The sequence below is a fragment of the Triticum aestivum genome, chromosome 2B (assembly GCF_018294505.1).
Source record: "Triticum aestivum cultivar Chinese Spring chromosome 2B, IWGSC CS RefSeq v2.1, whole genome shotgun sequence".
Classification (NCBI taxonomy): Eukaryota; Viridiplantae; Streptophyta; class Magnoliopsida; order Poales; family Poaceae; genus Triticum; species Triticum aestivum.
In genome coordinates this window covers 555,431,736-555,453,477 of record NC_057798.1, presented here as the reverse complement: position 1 = coordinate 555,453,477, position 21,742 = coordinate 555,431,736, and the positions used below count along the sequence as shown (strand labels likewise).

Below are 21,742 nucleotides of genomic sequence, written 5' to 3'. Positions count from 1 at the left end.
AGCCAGTGCATCCATCGACAGAGGAACAAAAAGAGCACACTTAGCACCCCACGCCAAGCACTCTATGTTGCAGAGCAACAGAATTACTGAGAAGCAGCACAACTAGCACCGACGGAGTGGCACCTACGTTGTACAAGGCCTAAGGGTACATAAGGACATCCACAATGTATTCCAAATAGTGTCAAATTGTCTTTTGGCTTTTGGAACCGCTTTACACTATTGTGCAACCTAGTGCCAAATTAAAGATTTTGGGAACCGAAGCTTGTAGGAGCGCGGGTGTCGGCTGAATGTTAGGAGAGAAATCACGCGCAGACGTTGCCGGCTGAATTTTTAATTTCCTTGTTAACAAAAGCAGGGCTACTCTCGAGCGTCGGATTTGAAATAGGTCAGCGACATTCGACTAGCCTGACGCTGGAGTCTTAGCAGACTATAAATACAAAATGTTTCATTTTAACTAGTGTTCATGTACATGGCATTGGCCAAAAGTGGAAGATCATTGATGACCCTAACTAACAAATTCAAAGTTGGTGTCTTCATCAAACTCTTAGCATGTACTCTTACTTTTTAGGTCTTTTAGTGAATCCAAGATTCACACTGGGTACACAAAAAACGTATTATGAAGAGGGATACTACTTCCTAATATTCTCAAAAAATTGTTATGCATGTTCGGTGAATATCACGCTGGGCGCTAAAATGCAAGGGTTTGTAGTACTATGAACTACTCCTTCCATTCTAAATATAAAATATAAGTCTTTTTAGAGATTTCACTATGGCCTACATACAGAGGAAAATGAGTGAATCTACAGCCTAAAGTATGTTAGTCCGTATTAAAGTCTCTAAAAAGACTTATATTTAGGAACGGAGGATGAAATAAGTTTTTCCCGAAATTGAGAACCCACACTAGTAGAAAACGGGCCTTTAGTCCCGGTTCCAGAGGGCCTTTAGTCCCGGTTCTGGCCCGAAACCTTATGAACCGGTACTAAAGGGGTTCCACGTGGCCGCTGTCTAGAGCTCGACCTTTAGTCCCGGTTGGTAACAACACCAACCAGGATTAAAGGAATATTTTTGAATTTTTTTTGATTTTTTCCTGATTTTTTTGGAATTTTTTTCCTGATTTTCAAAATTTTGAATTATTTCAATTTAATCTCTAATCTCTAATCACCCATCATCATTCCAAATCGTCTAACATCCCGGTCAGTCACCCATCCTCTCACTACTCCAGCCTAAGCACGCTTAACTTCCGAGTTCTATTCCCCCTTGTTCCCAAGTCTGCATTTGAGCTGTCAATCCTATTAACCCTTAGGAGTTGAACTTGAGCATGAAGTCACACATTACACCGTTTGAGTTTGAAACTATTATCATAAAACTAATAATTATTTAGTAACACTAATATTTCTTGAATAAGTAGTTTTACCAGATTTGACCAAAATTGAAAAAACCCGAAATGATTATTTAGTAACACTAATATTCTTGAATAATTATTTAGTAACACTAATATTCTTGAATGATTATTTAGTAACACTAATATTTCTTTAATAAGTAGTTTGACCACAGTTTGACCAGATTTAACCAAAATTCAAAAAAATGAAATTTGAGCATAACTTTTTTTCTTTTAGAATTTGAGGATTCTAAAACTTTGCAAAATGGCCTACGGCCATCAAAATCAGATGCGGATTTTCATGCTGAATATTTTGATATATTATACTTTTTTTTGACATCGTATGCAAAAGATATAGTCGATTTACTTTTTCATCACATTTTTTTGCAAAACATGTCCAAATTTATGTTTTTTTTTAATTTTCCTAACTAGTAGATGTAGTAACATAAGTATATCTCAAAGGATTTTAATTTTTGAAGTTTTTACCATTTTCTTTTGTTTTTTCCAAAACTGAAATGGCGATACGGCCGGGGGGGGGGGGGTGTGGTAGTGTTTGAACCCCTTTAGTCCGGGATGGTGTCCATCCAATCCTACTGTCGACTACATCTGCTAGCACCGTCCCAGCAAGAGTCACAACTAAGGTTAACCAATCCAGTGTCACGTTCTATTAAAATGGCAAAAAGAATTACTTTTTAATAGAGCAAAACTAATTCTATCAACTATTATTATAGGCTAAACAACTATTAATACAAAACAGTAGCAAAATTAATATTTATTAACTATAAAAATAACAAAATAAATCTTACTGTGACAACCGACTGACATGTGACTAGGAGCAAAAAGAATTAAATTAAAAAATATTTTTGAACTCAAATTATTCACAATCTAGTGTTTGAAGCAAATTTAAACAAATTCATATAATTTGAAAACTAATGGGACAAACAGAATCTAGACAAAATTTGAATCTAATGCAAAAAGAATCACTCAAAAACATTAAATATCCTAAAAGATATAATCAATTTGAAACAGAAACTAAAAACAAAAAACAAAAAACAAATTTCAGAACCCCACCTTTAGTCCCGGTTCGTGTCTCAAACCGGGACTAAAGGTCTAATCTATATTCCTGGTTTGAGATACGAACCGGGACTAAAGGGCACCGCACCCTTTAGTCCCGGTTTGTGTCTCGAATCGGGACTAAAGGTTCCATTTGAACTGGGACTAATGCCTTCCCGACGTCCTAGGCGCTCGAACTGGGACTAATGTTCAAATTAGTCTCGGTTCATAATGCAATCGGGACTAACGTGTACATTAAGAGTGGACCAAAACCCTGTTGTCTACCAGTGTCATGTATCAATGCATAGAGTTCTTCTATGTTTTTTTTCTCCTACCCTAGTTTTGGATTTGTTTTTTCAAATCAAATAATAACTCACGACGGGGGTTTTGTGCTAGCAATTCTGGAGCCCTCGTCTCCGGCGCTAGCCCAAACCCTCGTCTTCCGGTCGGATCGCGCCGCCGCCCGCCTACCTTCTTCCACCTCTCGTCGCTGCGCTCCACGCCCAAATCGCATCGGCCTTTTCCCCTCCTCAACGCCTCAGCCTCCCCCATCGCGGGCTCCCATATCCTTTCCCCACCCCCACCGAAACTCCCACGATGGCAGCATCACAGAGGCCAACAGAAAGGAGGGCGTCGAGGTGCACCCCAGTGACGGCGCGGGCCACGCTCGTATTCGAGATCGTCGGGTACAGCCTGCATAAGGGCATGGGCGTCGGCAAATTCATCCGGTCCACCACCGTCTCCGTTGGCGGGCACCAATGGTGCATCCGCTACTACCCAGACGGGGCAGACACACACGCCAACAGCCAGGGCCACGTCTCAGTCTACCTGGAGCTCCTGAACAAGGGCGCTAAGGTAAGGGTGCTCTTTGACTTGAAGTTGATCAACCACGTCAGTGGGCTGGCGTCATCGGTTTTCGCAATCTTGAAATCCCCGGAAGTGTTCGATCCCCACAACACCAGTGGGATTGGGACCGGTTATACTTGGGGTACTCCAAGTTTTAAGAAGAAGAGTGAGCTGGAGGAGTTTCCTTATCTGCGGGATGACCGTCTTGTAATTGAGTGCGATCTAACTGTCATCAAGGAGCCACTTGTTGCGACCACCGCAATAACAGCTGAGGTCCAGATTCCACCCTCAGACTTGGCAGAAAATTTCGAAAAATTGCTAGAGGTGGCCGAGGAAGCAGATGTGACATTCGAGGTTGAAGGTGAGATTTTTCCTGCACATAAGATTGTGCTCGCAGCACGGTCTCCAGTCTTCAAGGCAGAGCTGTATGGACCGATGAGAGGCAAGTGTGGACAGAACATAACCATCGAAGACATGCAGCCTACTGTTTTTAAGGCATTACTTCACTTTATCTACACAGATCTATTGCCTTCCACGGGCAAACTTGATGATGAAGAGAAAAAGGAAATGGTCAGGCACTTACTAGTGGCTGCAGATCGGTATGCAATGGAAAGGATGAAGATGATGTGTGAAGACATTCTTTGCAAAACTCTTGATGTTCAGACTGTGGCAACCACGTCTGCTCTAGCTGATCAGCATCACTGTAGCAGGCTAAAAGATGCTTGTGCTGAATTTATCATGTCTTCAAATAGATTGGATGATGTGTTGGCAAGCCAAGGGTATGTGCACCTGAAGAAATCATGCCCTGCTGTCTCAGTAAATATCTTGGAGAGTATTATGAAGCTTCTCAAATTTTAGTGTACCCATCGTCCCATCCTGGGTTAGAATAGTTAGTTTAGTTAACATGTAACCACCTGGGATGAAGTAGTCTTATGCTTCAACTTTCACTTTCCAGAGAGGTAGAGATCATATCGAGGAGACAAACTTAGTAGATATGTTGGAAAAGGCAAGTAAGTCTTGGAAGTTTTGGAAGTTTAGTATACACTTATCTTGGATTCTCGTGTTAGCTTCCGCTAGTTACTGAATACATAGCCACCTGAATTCAGCTTGTCCTGTCCTTTTAGTTTTCAGAGATGTTTGGAGTCTTTGTAAGATATAAATTGTTTTTCATGTCCTTTAGTTTCTAGAGATATTTTGGTGCCTTTTGGAGAAGAATGAGTATATCTCCTGCATGTACTGGTTGGATGCTCATCCTATGTCTGAATTTATGAACCTTCACTAGTTTTTCTGAATGCTCTGTAATCATCTACTTTTCTCTAATTTATCTGCTCTCGTTAATTTCTCCTTTTTAAGGTGCCAAGTTGTTTAATTCCTATCAATTAGTACCTTTGGGAATATATGTGTCACTTTATTGATACAATTGCAGATGAAGGATGAGTATAATTTGACAGGCACTTACGACATGTATACAGCTAAAATCATAATATATGCAGGTTAAAGCAATTCTTAATTTGCTAGATCATATTGCTTGCCTCGAAGTTATTTTCATGATTGGTTTACTGTTTTAATGTGAAGATGGTCTGAATATGTTTAGTAGTAAGAGTCAAATGCGAAATTTGAGGTTGACACATGAGTCCTTACACGTTCGCACAAAATGTTCTAAAGCAAGCATGTTTATTAATTACTTCAAACTGTAATCCTTTGTTCAACGAGTTTTTTTGGTTTTAGCAAGAACATATCCTTGCAGTTTCTGCATTCCAAACATGGCATCGAACCAGAGTACACACAAAACAAGTGACAGTTGCATGGCGCCCAGTTAACTTGCATTCAACGGTTCAGCCTCTGCGTTAAGGATGTTTTTCTTTTTCTGCCTAAGGATGTAAGCCGTGATTTGCTACTATCAAATTATTGCTAATGTAAAATTACAGTGTACAGCCATTATTTTACTTTCAGTATTATTATTATGTTCAGAAAAAAAAACAGGCCTACCTTTCCTGAATTGAAGAATAGCTAATGTGAACAGTCCTCTTGTCTGATATGATGTTGATTTGCAGTGGCCTTACTGCTGCAGAAAGGTTTTTACAAATGTCCTTCTTGTTCAAACCTGTATGAGATTCCTTGGGACCTGCTGATCTTGTTTGCTGGTGTCATTGGCTTTCTTTGCTACTTGAAGATATATCATGTCCAGACCAAACACATCTTCACTTCTCATCCATTCCTTTACAGTGCGCGGCAAATCGGCCATCTTATTTCTTATCCTTGTGGCATCTAATTCGAAACTGCTCTGTGGACGACAGTAGCCGCCCGAACTCCGCATGATGGAGTATTGAACGGCGCTGTTCACTTTTGCTCAACGTCGTGCGACAATCGTCCAGAATCTGTCATGTGTCACTAGTTGGGAGTGCTCATTTGCGAAAACGGCCAAGATATGATGCCATATGACTAGACGATGTGGCATTCTAGGGCGCAACCGCTCTCGAGCTATCGGTGCATACAAAACATGGTCATATGGATGAATACGTGTGGCTAATGCAGGCCAGTGAACCAATGCTACCTCTGCATATTGACTGTACATGCTAGACCATGAAATGGCACTGCATCACGCTTATGGCGAGGGGAGTCGTGTGATGGGGAAGAACATTGAGTGGAATGGGAATCTAGAGATCTGTGGAAATCTTATACTTACCATGTACAAGAGGCTGTAGTTTCCTTTTGAGGTGGTATAGATTGCATTTCCTTCTCTTTGTTGTATGCTTCTATGGCACTGTTACGAGAATTTATTTGGCCGGTTGGCAAATTGACTGGTATTTTGGTTCTACTCGTACTTGTTTCATGGACCATGGTTCAGTTGCAACTTGCAAGCCTCGGTCAGCTTAGTGCATTGTAATTTGAAAAGGAGCTTAGGTTATGAAGTTTTGTGTGTTTGGCTCACCCCCCACCCCCCAAAAATGCTACACCTATGTAGCAGGTTGCGTAAAGCTATGTAACATTCCTTCCTAACTCCAATCATCTCCCCCCTGATTTTGCCGGGTGGGCCTGGGCCTTGTTTTGTTCCAATCAAATCAAACCAGGTGAGCTTGTACGCAAGATTCTACGCAAGATTCGTAAGAGATTTTACGTAGATGTAGCAAAGCTCCCCCCCTCCCCCCCAAGGAACTTGATCAAGCTTCGCCACTGTCTACAACGCTTGCAATTGCAACAGGAGCGTTGAAACTTTTAATGCAGAGACAAAGTGAAGGGTGAAATCACATCGATGCTTTTAATTTGCTGCTTCAACAACTGACACTCGTGATAATATCTCCAGAATAATTCATGCGGTAAATACTTGAAAAAGACTAAGCAGCCTTTTCTCTAATGTGTGCCTGGGATGCACGCACGCTTATCAACTTCTTGCCCATGAGTATTGGGATGCCGACTCACGGGAAGACGAAACCACCATGTTATTAGGCCTATCAGAGCTAGCTAAGGTGGAATCTTTGGATGTTCAAGCTCAAACAAAAAGGAAACTGAAGCCGCCTGATGATGCAAATAATGATTATAAGATATATGCACTAAACTATAAACAATTACTCCCTCCGTCCGAAAATACTTGTCATCAAAATGGACAAAAATGGATGTATCTAGAACTAAAATACATCTAGATACATCCAATTTTATGCATTTTGATGACAAGTATTTACGGGCGGAGGGAGTATTAAATAAATACGTGATGAAGTGTGTGTGTGTGTGTGTCCACCTCATAATAGTGTTGACGTTATGTTCTACAAATCACATTTTTTGAACATTATTTAGATATGGCAAGAAGAAATAATAAAATGCTTACACATAACTTGTTCGTGCCACTCCTTCTCCACCTTGGACCTTGTCACGGGAACATTGATGGCGTTGCTACATGTGTAGCCAGGCACACCGATGCTAAGTCAATCGGCATCTTGGAGGTCGCTATGCTCGTCGAGGGAGAAATTGCTGATATACATCTTGAACTGCAAGGTGGTCGTCCTAATGTTCTGCGTGACGGACGGCCAGTCACGACAGAGATGAACTCATGCCGGGCCCACACCTAGAAGACCGCACAGGTACCCCCCCCCCCCCAGCCCCTGCTGCATATAACTTGGCAGGCCCAGGTACATCATGTCCGACTTTCTAGAACCTTCCCAAACCGAGTTTTCCTTTTCCCTTTTTTTCTCCTTTCTCAGTTTTGTTTTTTTCCTTTTTCATTTCGTTTTTTCGTTTTAGTTTCTTTTCTTTTTGATTTTTGTTTCTTCTTCACTTCCTTTTTTCTTCTTTGTTTTTTTTCTTTTTCTCGTTTTCGTGAACATTTTTTGTTCACTTAATTCAAGAAATGTTCATGAAATTCAAAAAAAATTCACCATAATTTTCAAAATGTTTACCAAATTAAAAAAAAATCATCTGAGTATTAAAAAGTTCATCCGATTTTCAAAACGTGTCTTGAATTGAGAATTTGTTCATCAAGTTTAAAAAATAAAAAAAATCATTTAATTCAAAAATTGTTCATTGTATTCAAAATTTGTTAACCATAATTTTCAAAAAGTTCATCCGGGCAGTGTTCGATCGCCACAACACCAGTGGGATTGGGACCGGTTATTGTTGGGGTGCTCCAAGTTTTAAGAAGAAGAGTGAGCTGGAGGAGTCGGCTTATCTGCAGGATGACCGTCTTGTAATTGAGTGTGATCTAACTGTCATCAAGGAATCATTTATTGTGAACGCCGCATAACAGCTGAGGTCCAGATTCCACCCTTAGACTTGGCAGAAAATTTCAGAAAATTGCTAGAGGCGACCGAGGAAGCAGATGTGACATTCAAGGTTGAAGGTGAGATTTTTCCTGCACATAAGATTGTGCTTGCAACGCGGTCTTCAGTCTTCAAGGCAGAGTTGTATGGACCGATGAGAGGCTAGTGTGGACAGAACATAACAGTCGAAGACATGCAGCCTGCTGTTTTTAAGGCATTACTTCATGTTATCTACACGAATTTATTGCCTTCCATGGACAAACTTTTTTCTCGAATACGCACGAGTGTGCATACTATATATTAAAGAAGAGGATGGAGATTAAAAGACCCCTCCACGTTGGAGCTACATAGCGTTACATAGCCCAACTCCACCCGCATGCCTAGGCTAACTACTCGCATCATGGCCCACCTCAATGACCGCAATGACGCTATCCAAGTTAGATCTAAACAGGCCTGCCACCTTCCATGCCCTACACTCTACGGCTATCTGTTTAATTACAAAAGAGCTCGAAGGAGCATCTCCATAAAAAAAACCTGTTTCTATGCTTCCAAAGCTCCCATATGACCAACAACAACATGGCCCTTGCATCCTTGCCTCCCACAGCCTTGTCTGTGTTGCTCATGCACCATGCTCCCAAGTTCGACATAGAGGTTGGTTCCCAATCTGGTCTATCCCAAGCAGCGCAGACGCGCGCCCACACTTCCCTCGCAAAGACGCATTGGAGTAGGATATGATTTATGCTCTCTTCCTCTTGATCACAGAACGGGCACTTTTCCTGGTGGTCCAACCCTCGTCTTGCCAACCTGTCAGAAGTCCAGCAGCGGTTTTGTAGTGCAAGCCAAGCAAAGAAACGACATCTAAGTGGTGCTTTGGACTTCCATGTGAACTTCGCTGTTGGCATTGTTTCCTTTGCCCAAAACTTCGCCTCATATGCTGATCTTGTGGAGTAGGATCCACTTTCCTCCCAAGTCCACCGAATCGTGTCCACCACCTCTGGGTGTAGTTGCACCCTTGCAAGTCTATCCCAGAGCCGCAAGTATTCATGGAGCATTTGCGTATTAACCTCCGGCCCGACGTTCAGTGCCCAAGCTCCGTTCGCTACCCCTTGGCTGACCGTGCGATTGTCACGAATCCTTTTCCTCACTGAACCGTATATTGATGGCGCCAATCCTCCACCCTGAAGCCGTCCAGCCAACGATCTTCCCAAAATAAGGTACTTTCACCATTTCCTACCATTACACGGGTGACCGCCTGAAACAGTTGCAATGATCTTTTCAGCACTGCTATATCGAACTCCGCCCAGGGCCTAGTCTGGTCCACACATTTGAGCCAAGGCCATCTTGCCTGCATGGCAACGTTAAGCCACTTTAAGTTGGTGATGCCCAAACCTCCCGCCCATCTTGGCGAGCACACGATCTCCCGCGCCACACGGCACTGCCCTCCATTCGCCTGATCTTTGGCGCACCACAGGAAGTCTCTGCAGATTTTATTCATGGCTACGACCGTCTTCTTGGGTATGTCGAGGGCCATCATCGCATGTATAGGTATCACACATAGAACGGACTGCACCAAAACCATTCACCCATCTTCGGCATATTTGCCTCTTTCCACCTTGGGAGACACCGCGCTAGCTGATCAACTAGGCCTGTGAGCTGTGCGGCCGTCGGCTTCCGTAGGGAGTCCCAGGTATTTGCAAGGAAAATAGCCTGCTGGGCATCCTAGGATTTGGGTCACCTCTGCCATCACATCTGAGTTGCACCGCTGCACACTTCCGGAGGTTGGCTTGAGGCCCGAAGCCTCCCCAAAGAGTCTTAGAATTGATGCACATGCATTGAGATCTCTCTCCTCTGGCTCCATGGACAAACTTGATGATGAAGAGAAAAAGGAAATGGTCAGGCACTTACTAGTGGCTGCAGATCGGTATGCAACGGAAAGGATGAAGATGATGTGTGAACACATTCTTTGCAAAACTCTTGATGTTCAGACTGTGGCGACCACGTTAGCTTTAGCTGATCAGCATCACTGCAGCAGGCTAAAAGATGCGTGTGCTGAATTTATCCTGGAGTGTGTGTTTTTTAGGCCGAGCTCCCTGATACCCACTATCGTCACGGTCCAGATTTTGGGTAGATGCATGCGGATATGTGCAGAGCTTTGAAAATGTGCAGCTGGTCAGGGCCATCTTATGCTTAATACACTGACATGAGACCTACAAAAATCTGACATCCATAGCAGGTCATGCTGCAGTGCTACTGTAGCCATGTTCTCTCTTCCTCGTAAACTTTGCTTGTTCTTTCTTATTTCTCTCTCATCAGTCACCATCACATGCGAAGAGAAGAAGAGCAGAGAGAACGGAAAGAACAACGTGTCGTCTCTCTGAATGTGCATGCAGCTTATTTATGAAATAGACTCAGAAAAATATTCCAGAAAACATTTTGCACCTGGCAACTCTCTCTCACTTCAGTTTGACTTTTTGAGCCAATTTCTGAAAACTTCTGGATCTTGCATACTCTCTCTCCTCTTCTGTTGTTCTCTCTAATTGTTGACTGTTGCGCGCTATGGAGGAAGAGAGAGACGAGACTCTGAATATGCATGAGGTGGATGAAAGGTGAACAGTGAACAATGAGCTGCATGTGACAGGATGCATGCAACTTTGCTATGGGCGGCTGAATAGACGTGTGCGTGGACCCCGGGACAACCCACTTTCCAGGCTGAGGCTGTGACATGAGGCGGACAAGAGCGTGGTGGTAGAGCATGCAGGACCTACGATGGAATCTTGTCACTATTCACGTAGCCTGGCATCTCTGACTAATGTCTATGGCATACCCTGCGGATGCTCCTTCCAGCACATATCTCCAGGAATTGCCAATGGTACATATAGAGGGTACCGGGTAGGCCGAGCTAGGAAGGAACTTTCCGTTTATCCTGTCTTCAAATAGATTGGATGATGTGTTGGCAAGCCAAGGGTATGCGCACTTGAAGAAATCATGCCCTGCTGTCTCATTAAATATCTTGGAGAGAGTTATGAAGCTTCTCAAATTTTAGTGTACCAATGCTGGGTTAGAATAGTTAGCTTAGTTAACATGTAACCACCTGCGGGATGAAGTAGTCTTATCCTTCACTTTTCACTTTCTTGAGATCATTTGGAGGAGACAAACTTGGTGGTTATGTTGGAAAATTCAAGTAAGTCTTGGAAGTCTTAGTATACTCATCTTGGTTCTTGTGTTAGCTTCTGCAAGTTACTAAATACCACCTGAATTCAGAGATCTTTGGAGATAAATAGACTTTCATGTCCTTTAATTTGTAGAGATATTTTGGTGTCTTCTGGAGAAGAATGAGTATATCTACTGCGTGTACTGATTGGATGCTCATCCTATGTCTGAATTTATGAACCTTCACTAGTTTTTCTGAATGTTCTGTAATTGTCTACTTTTGTCTAATTTATATGCTCTCTTTAATTTCTCCTTTTTAAGGTGCCAAGATGTTTAATTCCTATCAGTTAGTACCTTTTGGGAATATATGTGCCTCCTTATTGATACAATTGCAGATGTAGGATGAGTATGATTTGACAGGCACTTACGACATATATACAACTAAAATCATAATATATGCAGGTTAAAGCAGTTCTTAGTTTGCTAAATCATATTGCTTGTCTCAAAGTCATGATTGGTTTTTGGCCTGAAAATACTATTTTAATGTGAAGATGATCTCCTCAATATGTTTAGTAGAAATACTATTTTTGGCCTGAAAACACAGCTAGCAAATACGAAATTTGAAGTTGACACATGAGTCCCTGCATGCTCGCACAAAAAATTCTAAAGAAAGCCTGTTTATAAATTACAAACTATAATCCTTTGTTTCAACGAGTTTTTCTTTTAGCAAGAGCATATCCTTGTACTCCCTCCGTCCGAAAAAACTTGTCATCAAAATGGACAAAAAGAGGTGTATCTAGAACTAAAATACATCTAGATACATCTCCTTTTATTCATTTTGATGACAAGTATTTCCGGACGGAGGGAGTAATTTCTTCATTCCAAACATGGCATCGAACAAAAACAAGTGACAGAGCTAGCTAGGTGGAATCTTTGGGTATTCAAGCTCGGATAAAAAGTAAATTGAAGGCGCCTGACAGGGTTAGGTGGTATGTTGACTTGGCGAGCAGACTGCCAATTGGTAATCTGATAGCTGAAAGCAGAAAAGCAGATAGGCTATGAGAGGCAGAGTGATTTAGAGCTGCTCGAGTTCAGTCGGTCTTGTGCTGTTCCTGATCGTTCGTTCCTCAATCAGGTGGGCCACCATTGTAGCCACCTTTCCTGAAGCAAAAGAAAGCATCGGAGTAGTACAATTGATGAAAAAACATTTGCTAAAAAAAACGGATGAAAAAACAGGATAAGAAAAATCCAAAGTACAGGTGAGACATGGTGCAATAATTGGAAAAGAGGAAGTTGCACAAGGGCATGGTGCTGTATATTGTCCAATCTGAAACTACAGGGTACAAACCCGGCAGTACGTGCACAGTAGTAGACAGCTCGATCGGGTGGACCTTTTGCTGCCCATGTATAGTCGTCGTCGGGGCTATATATGGATGGCATGCTGTTGGAGCCACTCTTTGCGCATTCGCTTCAGTCTCGTAGGAGTTCACCATCTCTTGTACCCATGTGGGCTGGCACAAGGAGAGTGCAACGACGTCGAGCAGATTGCCCACGCGGGAGAGCGTATGCACCGTCCGTCCTGGCGCGCAGGAGAGCCGGGCGCGGGCTTCGGTGTCCCAAGCGCGAGACCGCGGGACGTAGGCGGCTCCGGCGGTCCGGCCTGCACGTCCACGGAGGGGAGGCCGAGTGAGGCGCACTCCTCCCTGAGCTTGACGCGAGGTTGCCTCCGGCAGCGTGTATGATACCTGCCGCCGCCTATAACGGATGGAACCATCGTCACTGTTTTAAATAGCCCGCTATAGCTCCGTTATAGCACGCTATAGCGTTTATAAAAGGCCTTGCGCTAAAAGACTTTGGTCCAAACAAATGAACAAACATTTTAAATAGCGCGCTATAGCGAATAGCATTTGAAAGAGGTCCGCCGCTAAGATGCTTAGCGCGCTATTTAAAACGTGCTGTAGGGGGCTGGACGCCGGCGACGGGGAACTCGTCCCAACCGGCGTGCGCGAGAGGATGCTCTACAATATGTTTACCGCGAGGGGAAAGGGGAGTGGAGGTGAGAGGCCGGCGCCGTAGCCGATCTCGTCTCGTCTAGGTGGGAAGGATCGTATCGCCGATCCGCAGATCGTGGATACCTGTGTATTTTTCCGCTCCATGACCTCCGTATGAGATCGATCGGGAGCCACCGGTCGCTAGGACACTTTCCTTGTTCACGTGGGCAACATGAGATCGATCGGGCGGACAGTTTCGTCGAGCCAGCGGAATAGGAGAGATATATACTCGGAAACGGAGGGTTTTTGCTTGAAATTCTGGAGCCCTCGTCCCCGGTTGCTCGCCCAAACCCTCGTCTTCCGGTTCGATCGCGCCGCCCGCCTACCTTCCTCCGTCGTGTCGCTGTCTCCCACGCCCAGGTCGCATCGAGGTTCCCCCCTCCCCCAGCTCTCCCATCGCCACCGCCTTGATCGGTTGATCCCCACCCCACGCCATCGGCCATCCTCAGCCCGCAGGGAAACTCCCACAATGGCGGCATCGAAGAGGCCAACAGAAAGGAGGGCGTCGAGGTGCACCCCTGTGACGGCGCGGGCCACGCTTGTATTCGAGATCGTCGGGTACAGCCTGCATGAGGGCATGGGCATTGGCAAATTCATCCGGTCCACCACCGTCTCTGTTGGCGGGTATGAATGGTGCATCCGCTACTACCCAGACGGAGAGAGCAACGAAAGCCAGGGCCACGTCTCAGTCTACCTGCAGCTCCTGAGCAAGGGTGCAAAGGTAAGGGTGCTCTACGACTTGAGGTTGGTCAATCAGGCCAGCGGGCTATCGTCGCCGGTGATGCCCTGCTCGAAATCACCGACAGTGTTCAATTCTCTCGATGCCAGGGGGACCGATGATTATTATATTTGGGGTGTTATAAGTTTTAAGAAGAGTGAGCTGGAGGAGTCGGCTTATCTGCAGGATGACCGTCTTGTAATTGAGTGCGATCTAACTATCATCAATGAACCACTTGTTGCGGACACCGGGATAACAGTTAAGGTCCAGATGCCACCCTCAGACTTGGCAAAAAATTTCAGAAAATTGCTAGAGGCAGCCGAGGAAGCAGATGTGACATTCGAGGTTGAAGGTGAGATTTTTCCTGCACATGGGATTGTGCTTGCAACGCGGTCCCCAGTCTTCAAGGCAGAGCTGTATGGACCGATGAGAGGCAAGTGTGGACAGAACATCACCGTCAAAGACATGCAGCCTACTGTTTTCAAGGCATTGCTGCACTTTATCTACACGGATGCATTGCCTTCCATCGACAAAATTGATGATGAAGAGAAAAAAAAATGGTCAGGCACTTACTAGTGGCTGCTGATCGATATGCGATGGAAAGGATGAAGATGATATGTGAAGACATTCTTTGCGAAACTCTTGATGTTGAGACTGTGGCGACAACATCAGCTCTAGCTGATCAGCATAACTGCAGCAGGCTAAAAGATGCTTGTGCTCAATTTATCATGTCTTCCAATAGATTGGATGATGTGTTGGCAAGCCAGGGTTATGTGCACCTGAAGAAATCATGCCCTGCTGTCTCAGTAAATATCTTGGAGAGAGTTATGAAGCTTCTCAAATTTTATTGTGTCCATCCTGGGTTAGAAACTTAGAATAGATGGCTTAGTTAACATGTAGCCACCTGAGACGAAGTAGTGTATGCTTCACCTTCCACTTTCTATCTAGAGATAATTTGGGGGAGACTATCGTAGCAGATATGTTGGAGAAGGCATGGAAATTTTAGTAATACTCATCTTGGATTCTTGTGTAAGCTTCCGCAAGTTACTCAATACATAGCCACCTGAACTGGGCTTGTCCTTAGTTTGCAGAGATCATTGGAGTCTTTGGAATATAAATAGCCTTTCATGTCCTATAGTTTTTAGAGATATTTTGGTGTCTTTTGGAGAAGAATGATCATATCTCGTGCATGTATCGATTGGATGCTCATCCGATATCTGAATTTATTTATGAACCTTCACTAGTTTTTCTGGATGTTCTGTGCTCATCTACTTTTTTTCTAATTTATATGCTCTCTTTAATTTCTCTTTTTTCTAAGGTGTCAAGCTGTTTAATCCCCATCAATTAGTACCTTTGAGAATATATGTGCCACAGTATTGATACATTTGCATGTGAAGGTTATGTTTAGAATGGTCTCCATACATATCATAGTTATGTGCAATTTTAAAGGCACTTGTGAGATTTGTACAGCTAAAATCATAACATATGCAATGGTTTCTGTTCATGTTTCGTATTGGGTGTAATGGGCCTTATGGCCTAATGGTAAACTTAAACCTGTTCGTTCAATTTGATAAATCAAATTGCTTGTCTCAAAGTTATTGCAGGGTAGGTTTTTGGCCTCAAAATCTCTACTATTTTAAGGTGAAGTGGTGTGCCTGAATATGTTTTGTTGTGCGAGACAAATGCGAAATTTGAGGTTGACACATGAGTCTCTTCATGAGAGGTTGGTTGGGACCTGCTGATCTTGTTTGTTGGTGGTGCCATTGGGTTTCTTGGCCACTTGAGTCGATGATGTTCCAGACATCTTCACTTATCATCCATTGCTTCACAATACGCGGCAGATCGGCAATCTTATCTTTGAGCAGCAGCAACTAACAAACCAAATACCCTGACATGCTATGTTATCCTTATGGCATCTAATATCTCTCCGTCACTACTCCCTCTGTTCTGAGCTTAGCCGCCTCCTGCATACGAGCGCCTCCCGCGGCGGGAGGGAGCTTCATCGTTCAATTGAGCAAGAATCAAAGATTGAGTTTCGTAATTTGAAAACATTGGGTTTCTATCATGCGAGAGTGTTTATCAAGGTTCTTCACTGCATGACTTAACCCTTCTACCTCTTCAGAAAGGTAGGCTATAACCTTCTCATTATGGTGAATGCATCTTCGGAAGTCTCTATTGAAGTTGTCTTGGTGAAACTTGAATTTATTCATTGTTTCTTGAAGTTTGTCCTCCCGCTGATAGATACTGAATATATCCACTTTTTCATTGATAACTTGTTCAACATGTTTGCTTTTTTCTTGAATAACCTTTTTTAATTCTTCCATGTCTTCAATATGATATTTTTTTTGGTGGGCTTTGGTGGCTCATCAATATTCCACTGCTCTTTAGCAATCATAATCTTTTCTATTAGTGCTCATTCTTTTTTTGCGGGAAACTGTTGATCTATTCATCTTCAATCATGGTAGTACAACGAACACCGGAAATAATCAAAATTGCATCCAGATTCATAGACCACCTAGCGACGACTATAAACACTGAAGCAAGCCGAAGGCGCGCCGCCGTCATTGCCCCTCCCCCACTGGAGCCGGGCACAACTTGTTGTAGTAGACAGTCAGGAAGTCGTCGTGCTAAGGTCCCATAGGACCAACGCCCAAGAACAGCAACAGCCACCGATGAAGAGAATTTTAGATCGGAAGGATCCAACCCGAGGACACATGAACAAACACTAGCAAAGACCGGATCCGAGCAGATCCACCAAGACAACCACCGACCAAATCTCGCGAGATCCGCCGGAGACACACCTCCACACGCCCTCCGACGATGCTAGACACACCATTGGGATGGGGGCTAGGCGGGGAGAACCTTATTCCATCTTCAAGAAGCCGCTGTCATCTCGTCTTCTTGAGCAGGACGCAAACCCTAACAAAACTTGAAGAAGCACCTGAAAACAGAACCCTCCCTCCGGTAAGGGCTGGGATCCACCGCGCACCCATGGCCCTAAGGCCACAGGAGACGTGGGAGATCGGCGGCATCGCCGATGAGAGGCAGAAACCCTAGTCGCCTTTTCTTGGAGGAGGGACAAAGGGAGGAGATGTCGGGTCCTACGCGTTATGAACCTATTAGTGCTTGTCCTTCTTCAAGAGTTAGAGACATGAAACATCCTCCTGCACTTAGATCAAGTATTGATTTGGATTCATCATTAATCCCATGATAAAATATATGAAGTATAACATGTTCAGCATAACCATGGTTAGGGCAAAGGTTCAAAAATTGTTATATCTTTCCCACGCTCCATATAGACTTTCCCCATCTTCTTGAATAGATAAAGTGAGATTTCTACGTAATTTAGTGATCTTTGAGCCTGGAAGGAATTTAGCCATAAATTTATCCGCGCGCATTAGCCAGCTGATTATACCCCAATAAGGTTATTGATTGTACCAATTTTCAGCATCACCCTTAAGAGAAAATCTAAAGAGTCTTGACAAAACAAATTCTCCTGACACATCTTTCAATTTAAAAATACCACATAAAGTATCAAAGAACATAAGATGTGCTTGAGGGTCTTCCTCTTCGATTCCTGCAAAGGCATGCCTTTTAACTTCCATGATAGATCATAATCAATCAAATACTCTTTTGCATAACTTGTAGGATACACTATAGGAGATCTTTGAATCATAACTAGAGTATAATAATCTCTTAAAAATTTCTTTGGTTTCTGAGTAATCGACATCTGTGCAAAGAAAGTGTTAAGTTCAATGGTCTGAGTATTTTTGTATTTTTCTATTAATGAAACTTGTTGCTCCTGAGGAAAACGAGCAATATAATCTGGCAAATACGTTCTTCCAGAACAAGTAGAGCCCCTGTCACTTACAGGAAGCATGTACAGTAACAACACCTACAAAAACAATTACGAAGAAAATACTCTGCACTTAGCTCCCCAACAACGGTGCCAGAAAATGCTTGATGGCCTGCAAGACATACATGGTTATGTAGCACTTCCATGGAAGTATCCCAATTAGTTATCATGATAATGAAGAGCAGATGAGAGTATTTATATTTGCACTTCTGTCACAATTCTTATGTGAAGTAACTGCATGTGGTTCTACAAATACAGTTACTGTCCTCGTGGACGAATTAGCCAGGGTAACAAAGATGAAAATTGTTTATAGTAACAACAGTAAAAACTTTTTAAAGTAAATAACATAAATAAATATGAAATTAGGGTGGTGCTTCTTGTAATGAAGAGATTAGGCACGCGGAGAATGCAGCTCATGGTATACATCAAGTGTGCCTATGCGACGGTAATACTAGTTACCTTGTATCATATTCGTAGTATTTGACATGTTTGTTCCGTAGGCAGATCACCCTAAAGTCATGGAACTCCTCCTCGCGGGATTAAATTCCATTCTATGGTCCTGCTTCACCGTTGCCACAGAGTGGCCGTATCCACAATAAAGGTCCTCAGACCAGAACCAAGCATTAAGTTTCATGGATAACCGTTATCTCATATTGTCTTCGGTCCTCATAGATGTGTCCACCTTTCATGTCAAAGGTTCTAGATTTCCTAAACAATATGTGTTACATGTGTAGTTCTTGAGATCGTGCTTCCCGGGGCCTTAAATTGGACAACACACATAGGTTTCACCACAATATAACAACTTACTAGACGATCATAAGACTACAAACACGAATGCTGACATATTGATCAGGCACAAATGAATCTTACTACTCACTATATCTCCCATGCCTAGGGGGAATTATTCACGCATCATAATAGAGAAACCAATCACACCAGATATTAAACCCATGAAAACCATATTGATAATAATAATACCATGAAGATCCACAATGAGATGAAATGGACAACTCAAATAGTCTTGATCTCCAAATGAGTATGAATAGAGTTAAAACTTTTTTCTCACAACTTGGAATTCCTCTTACAATAGTGAAGGATGGGATGATGATGGAGATGAAAGGAACAAAACTAAGAAGATCTCTGAAGGTTCTTCATCACTTCCTCTTCTATTCTGGATGTGGTGGCGGCAGCTAGGGTTCTCTTCTCCCCTGGGTCCCTTCACGAAAGTGTCTTGTATACATGTGGTGGAGCTATTGGCACCTCATACGACAGCTTATGTGAGCACTGGTGATCACATGGAAGGTTGTCTTTTGCTCCGGTGCACCTGGTGATTTGGCTCTCCACACGAAAGCTGCTCCATTTGACTTGGTTTGTAGCAATCCTCCTCGGTTTCCTTCCGTAAATGATATTTTCTGCCAAACAATGGAAACACGGATTTTCTTCTCTTTTGAAGGATTAGCGTTAGAAATAATTGAGAAGTGGCAAAGATCCGGTGAAAACCAAATAAGGATCACTTGAAAAATATAACACATTCTCAAGCCATCAGCAAGGTACTTCTGAAGGAAATATGCCCTAGAGGCAATATTAAAGTTGTTATTTTATATTTCCTTATTCATGATAAAGTTTTATTATTCATGCTAGAATTATAATTATCGGAAACTTAAATACATGTGTGAATACATAAACAAATACCGTGTCCCTAGTAAGCCTCTACTAGACTAGATCGTGGATCAAAGATGGTTAAGGTTTCCTAACCATGGACATGTGTTGTCATTTCATAACGGGATTACATCATTAGGAGAATGATGTGATGGACAAAGACCTATCGGTTAGCTTAGCATAATGATCGTTGAGTTTATTGCTTTTGCTTTCTTCATGTCAAATACATATTCCTTCGACTATGAGATTATGCAACTCCCGGATACCAAAGGAATACCTTGTGTTCTATCAAACATCACAACATAACTGGGTGATCATAAAGATGCTCTACAGGTATCTCCGGAGGTGTTTATCGAGTTGGCATAGATCAAGATTAGGATTTGTCACTCTGAGTATCAGGGAGGTATCTCTGCGCCCTCTCGGTAATACACATCATAAAGCTTGAAAGCAAATGACTAAGGAGTTATTAGTCATGAGGTGATGTATTATGGACCGAGTAAAGAGACTTGCCGGTAATGAGATTGAACTAGGTATAGAGATACCAATGATCGAATATCGGGCAAGTAACATACCAATGGACAAAGCGAATTACGTATGTTGTCATAACGGTTCGACCGATAAAGATCTTCGTAGAATATGTAGGAGCCAATGTGGGAATCCAAGTTCTTCTATTGGTTATTGAGCAGAGAGGTGTCTCGGTCATGACATAGTTCTCGAATCCGTAGGGTCCGCACGCTTATCGTTCATTGATGATATAATACTATATGAGTTATGTATGTTGGTGACCGAATGTTGTTTGGAGTCCCAGATGTGATCACAGACATGACGAGGAGCTCCGGAGGTAAAGATTGATATATAGGATAATATGGTTCGGCCAAGGGGTAAAGCCCACGGGGCTTTAGGTCAATGCAAAAGGAGTTTTGTGGAGGCCAGGGGGCCAAACGCCGGAGACCTTGGCATCTGGCCCTGGGCCAGACGCTGAGGCCCATAGCTTCTAGGCCATATGCCAAGGATTGTGGTGTTTGGTCCTGGAAGTCCGTGAAGGACTCTTCCTTACGGGCAAAACCGACTTTGAGGAGGCTCTTTCTCGAAGTTACCACCCTAGGTCTCAACATATAAATAGAGGGGCAGGGCTAGCAACTGCAACAACCGTGTTGATAAATGCTTCCGCTTTGCGATTTCCAAGGGTATGAAGATGCTCTCCCCTCTCGTAGCTATGCATCTCCATGGATAGATCTTGCGTGTGCGTAGAATTTTTTTTGTTTTCCATGCAACATTTCCGAATAGTGGCATCTGAGCCAGGTATATGCGTAGATGATATGCATGAGTAGAACACAAAGAGTTGTGGGCAGTGATGGTCATACTGCTTACCACGAACGTCTTATTTTGATTCGACGGTATTGTAAGATGAAGCGGCCTGGACAAACCTTACATGTCCACGTACATGACACCGGTTCTACCAACAGACATGCAACTAGTTTTGCATAAAGGTGGCTAGCGGGTGTCTGTTTCTCCTACTTTAGCTGAATCAAATTTGACTGCAGCCGGTCCTTGAAAAAGGTTAAAACAACAAACTTGATAAATCACCGTTGTTGTTTTTGCCGTAGGTAAGAATGGTTCTTGCTAGAAACCCATAGCAGCCACGTAAAACTTGCAAACAACAAAGTAGAGGACGTCTAACTTGTTTTTGCAGGGTATGTTGTGATGTGATATGGTCAAGACATGATGTGATATACGTTATTGTATGAGATGATCATGTTTTCTAATTTATCGGCAACCGGCAAGAGCCTTATGGTTGTCTCTTTATTGTATGAAATGCAAACGCCATGTAATTGCTTTACTTTATCCCTATGCATTAGCAATAGTTGTAGAATCAATAGTTGGCGAGACGACCACGACACAACGATGGAGATCAAGGTGTCGAGCCAGCGACGATGGAGATCATAACGATGCTTTGGAGACGGAGATCAAAAGCACAAGATGATGATGGCCATATCATGTCACATATTTTGATCGCATGTGATGTTTTCTTTTATGCATCTTATTTTGCTTAGTACAACGGTAGCATTATAAGATGATCCCTTCACTAAATTTCAAGGAAAAAGTGTTCTCCCTGAGTATGCACTGTTGCTACAGTTCGTCATGTTGAGACACCACGTGATGATTGGGTGTGATCGACTCTACGTTCACATACAATGGGTGCAAGACAGTTTTGAACATGCGGAATACTTGGGTTAAATTTGACGAGCCTAGCATGTACAGACATGGCCTCGGAACACC

The 21,742-nt window shown here is 43.1% G+C and overlaps 1 protein-coding gene, 1 non-coding gene and 2 pseudogenes across 2 annotated transcripts; all 4 read left to right on the top strand.

The window, feature by feature from the left end:
• The first annotated feature begins 2,836 nt into the window (after window positions 1-2,836).
• Window positions 2,837-4,517, top strand: LOC123041628 (BTB/POZ and MATH domain-containing protein 2-like). Its single transcript, XM_044464213.1, has one exon. It carries the CDS (start codon window positions 3,029-3,031, stop codon window positions 4,133-4,135), a length of 1,107 nt encoding a protein of 368 aa, XP_044320148.1. The 5' UTR covers window positions 2,837-3,028; the 3' UTR covers window positions 4,136-4,517.
• A 2,704-nt stretch (window positions 4,518-7,221) lies between these two features.
• Window positions 7,222-11,071, top strand: LOC123039297 (BTB/POZ and MATH domain-containing protein 2-like; annotated as a pseudogene).
• Window positions 11,072-13,143: 2,072 nt separating this feature from the next.
• On the top strand, window positions 13,144-14,977 carry LOC123041627 (BTB/POZ and MATH domain-containing protein 2-like; annotated as a pseudogene).
• A 2,211-nt stretch (window positions 14,978-17,188) lies between these two features.
• Window positions 17,189-17,291, top strand: LOC123047780 (small nucleolar RNA R71). Its single transcript, XR_006423144.1, has one exon. It is a non-coding gene; the product is annotated as a small nucleolar RNA R71 (small nucleolar RNA).
• Window positions 17,292-21,742: the final 4,451 nt, after the last annotated feature.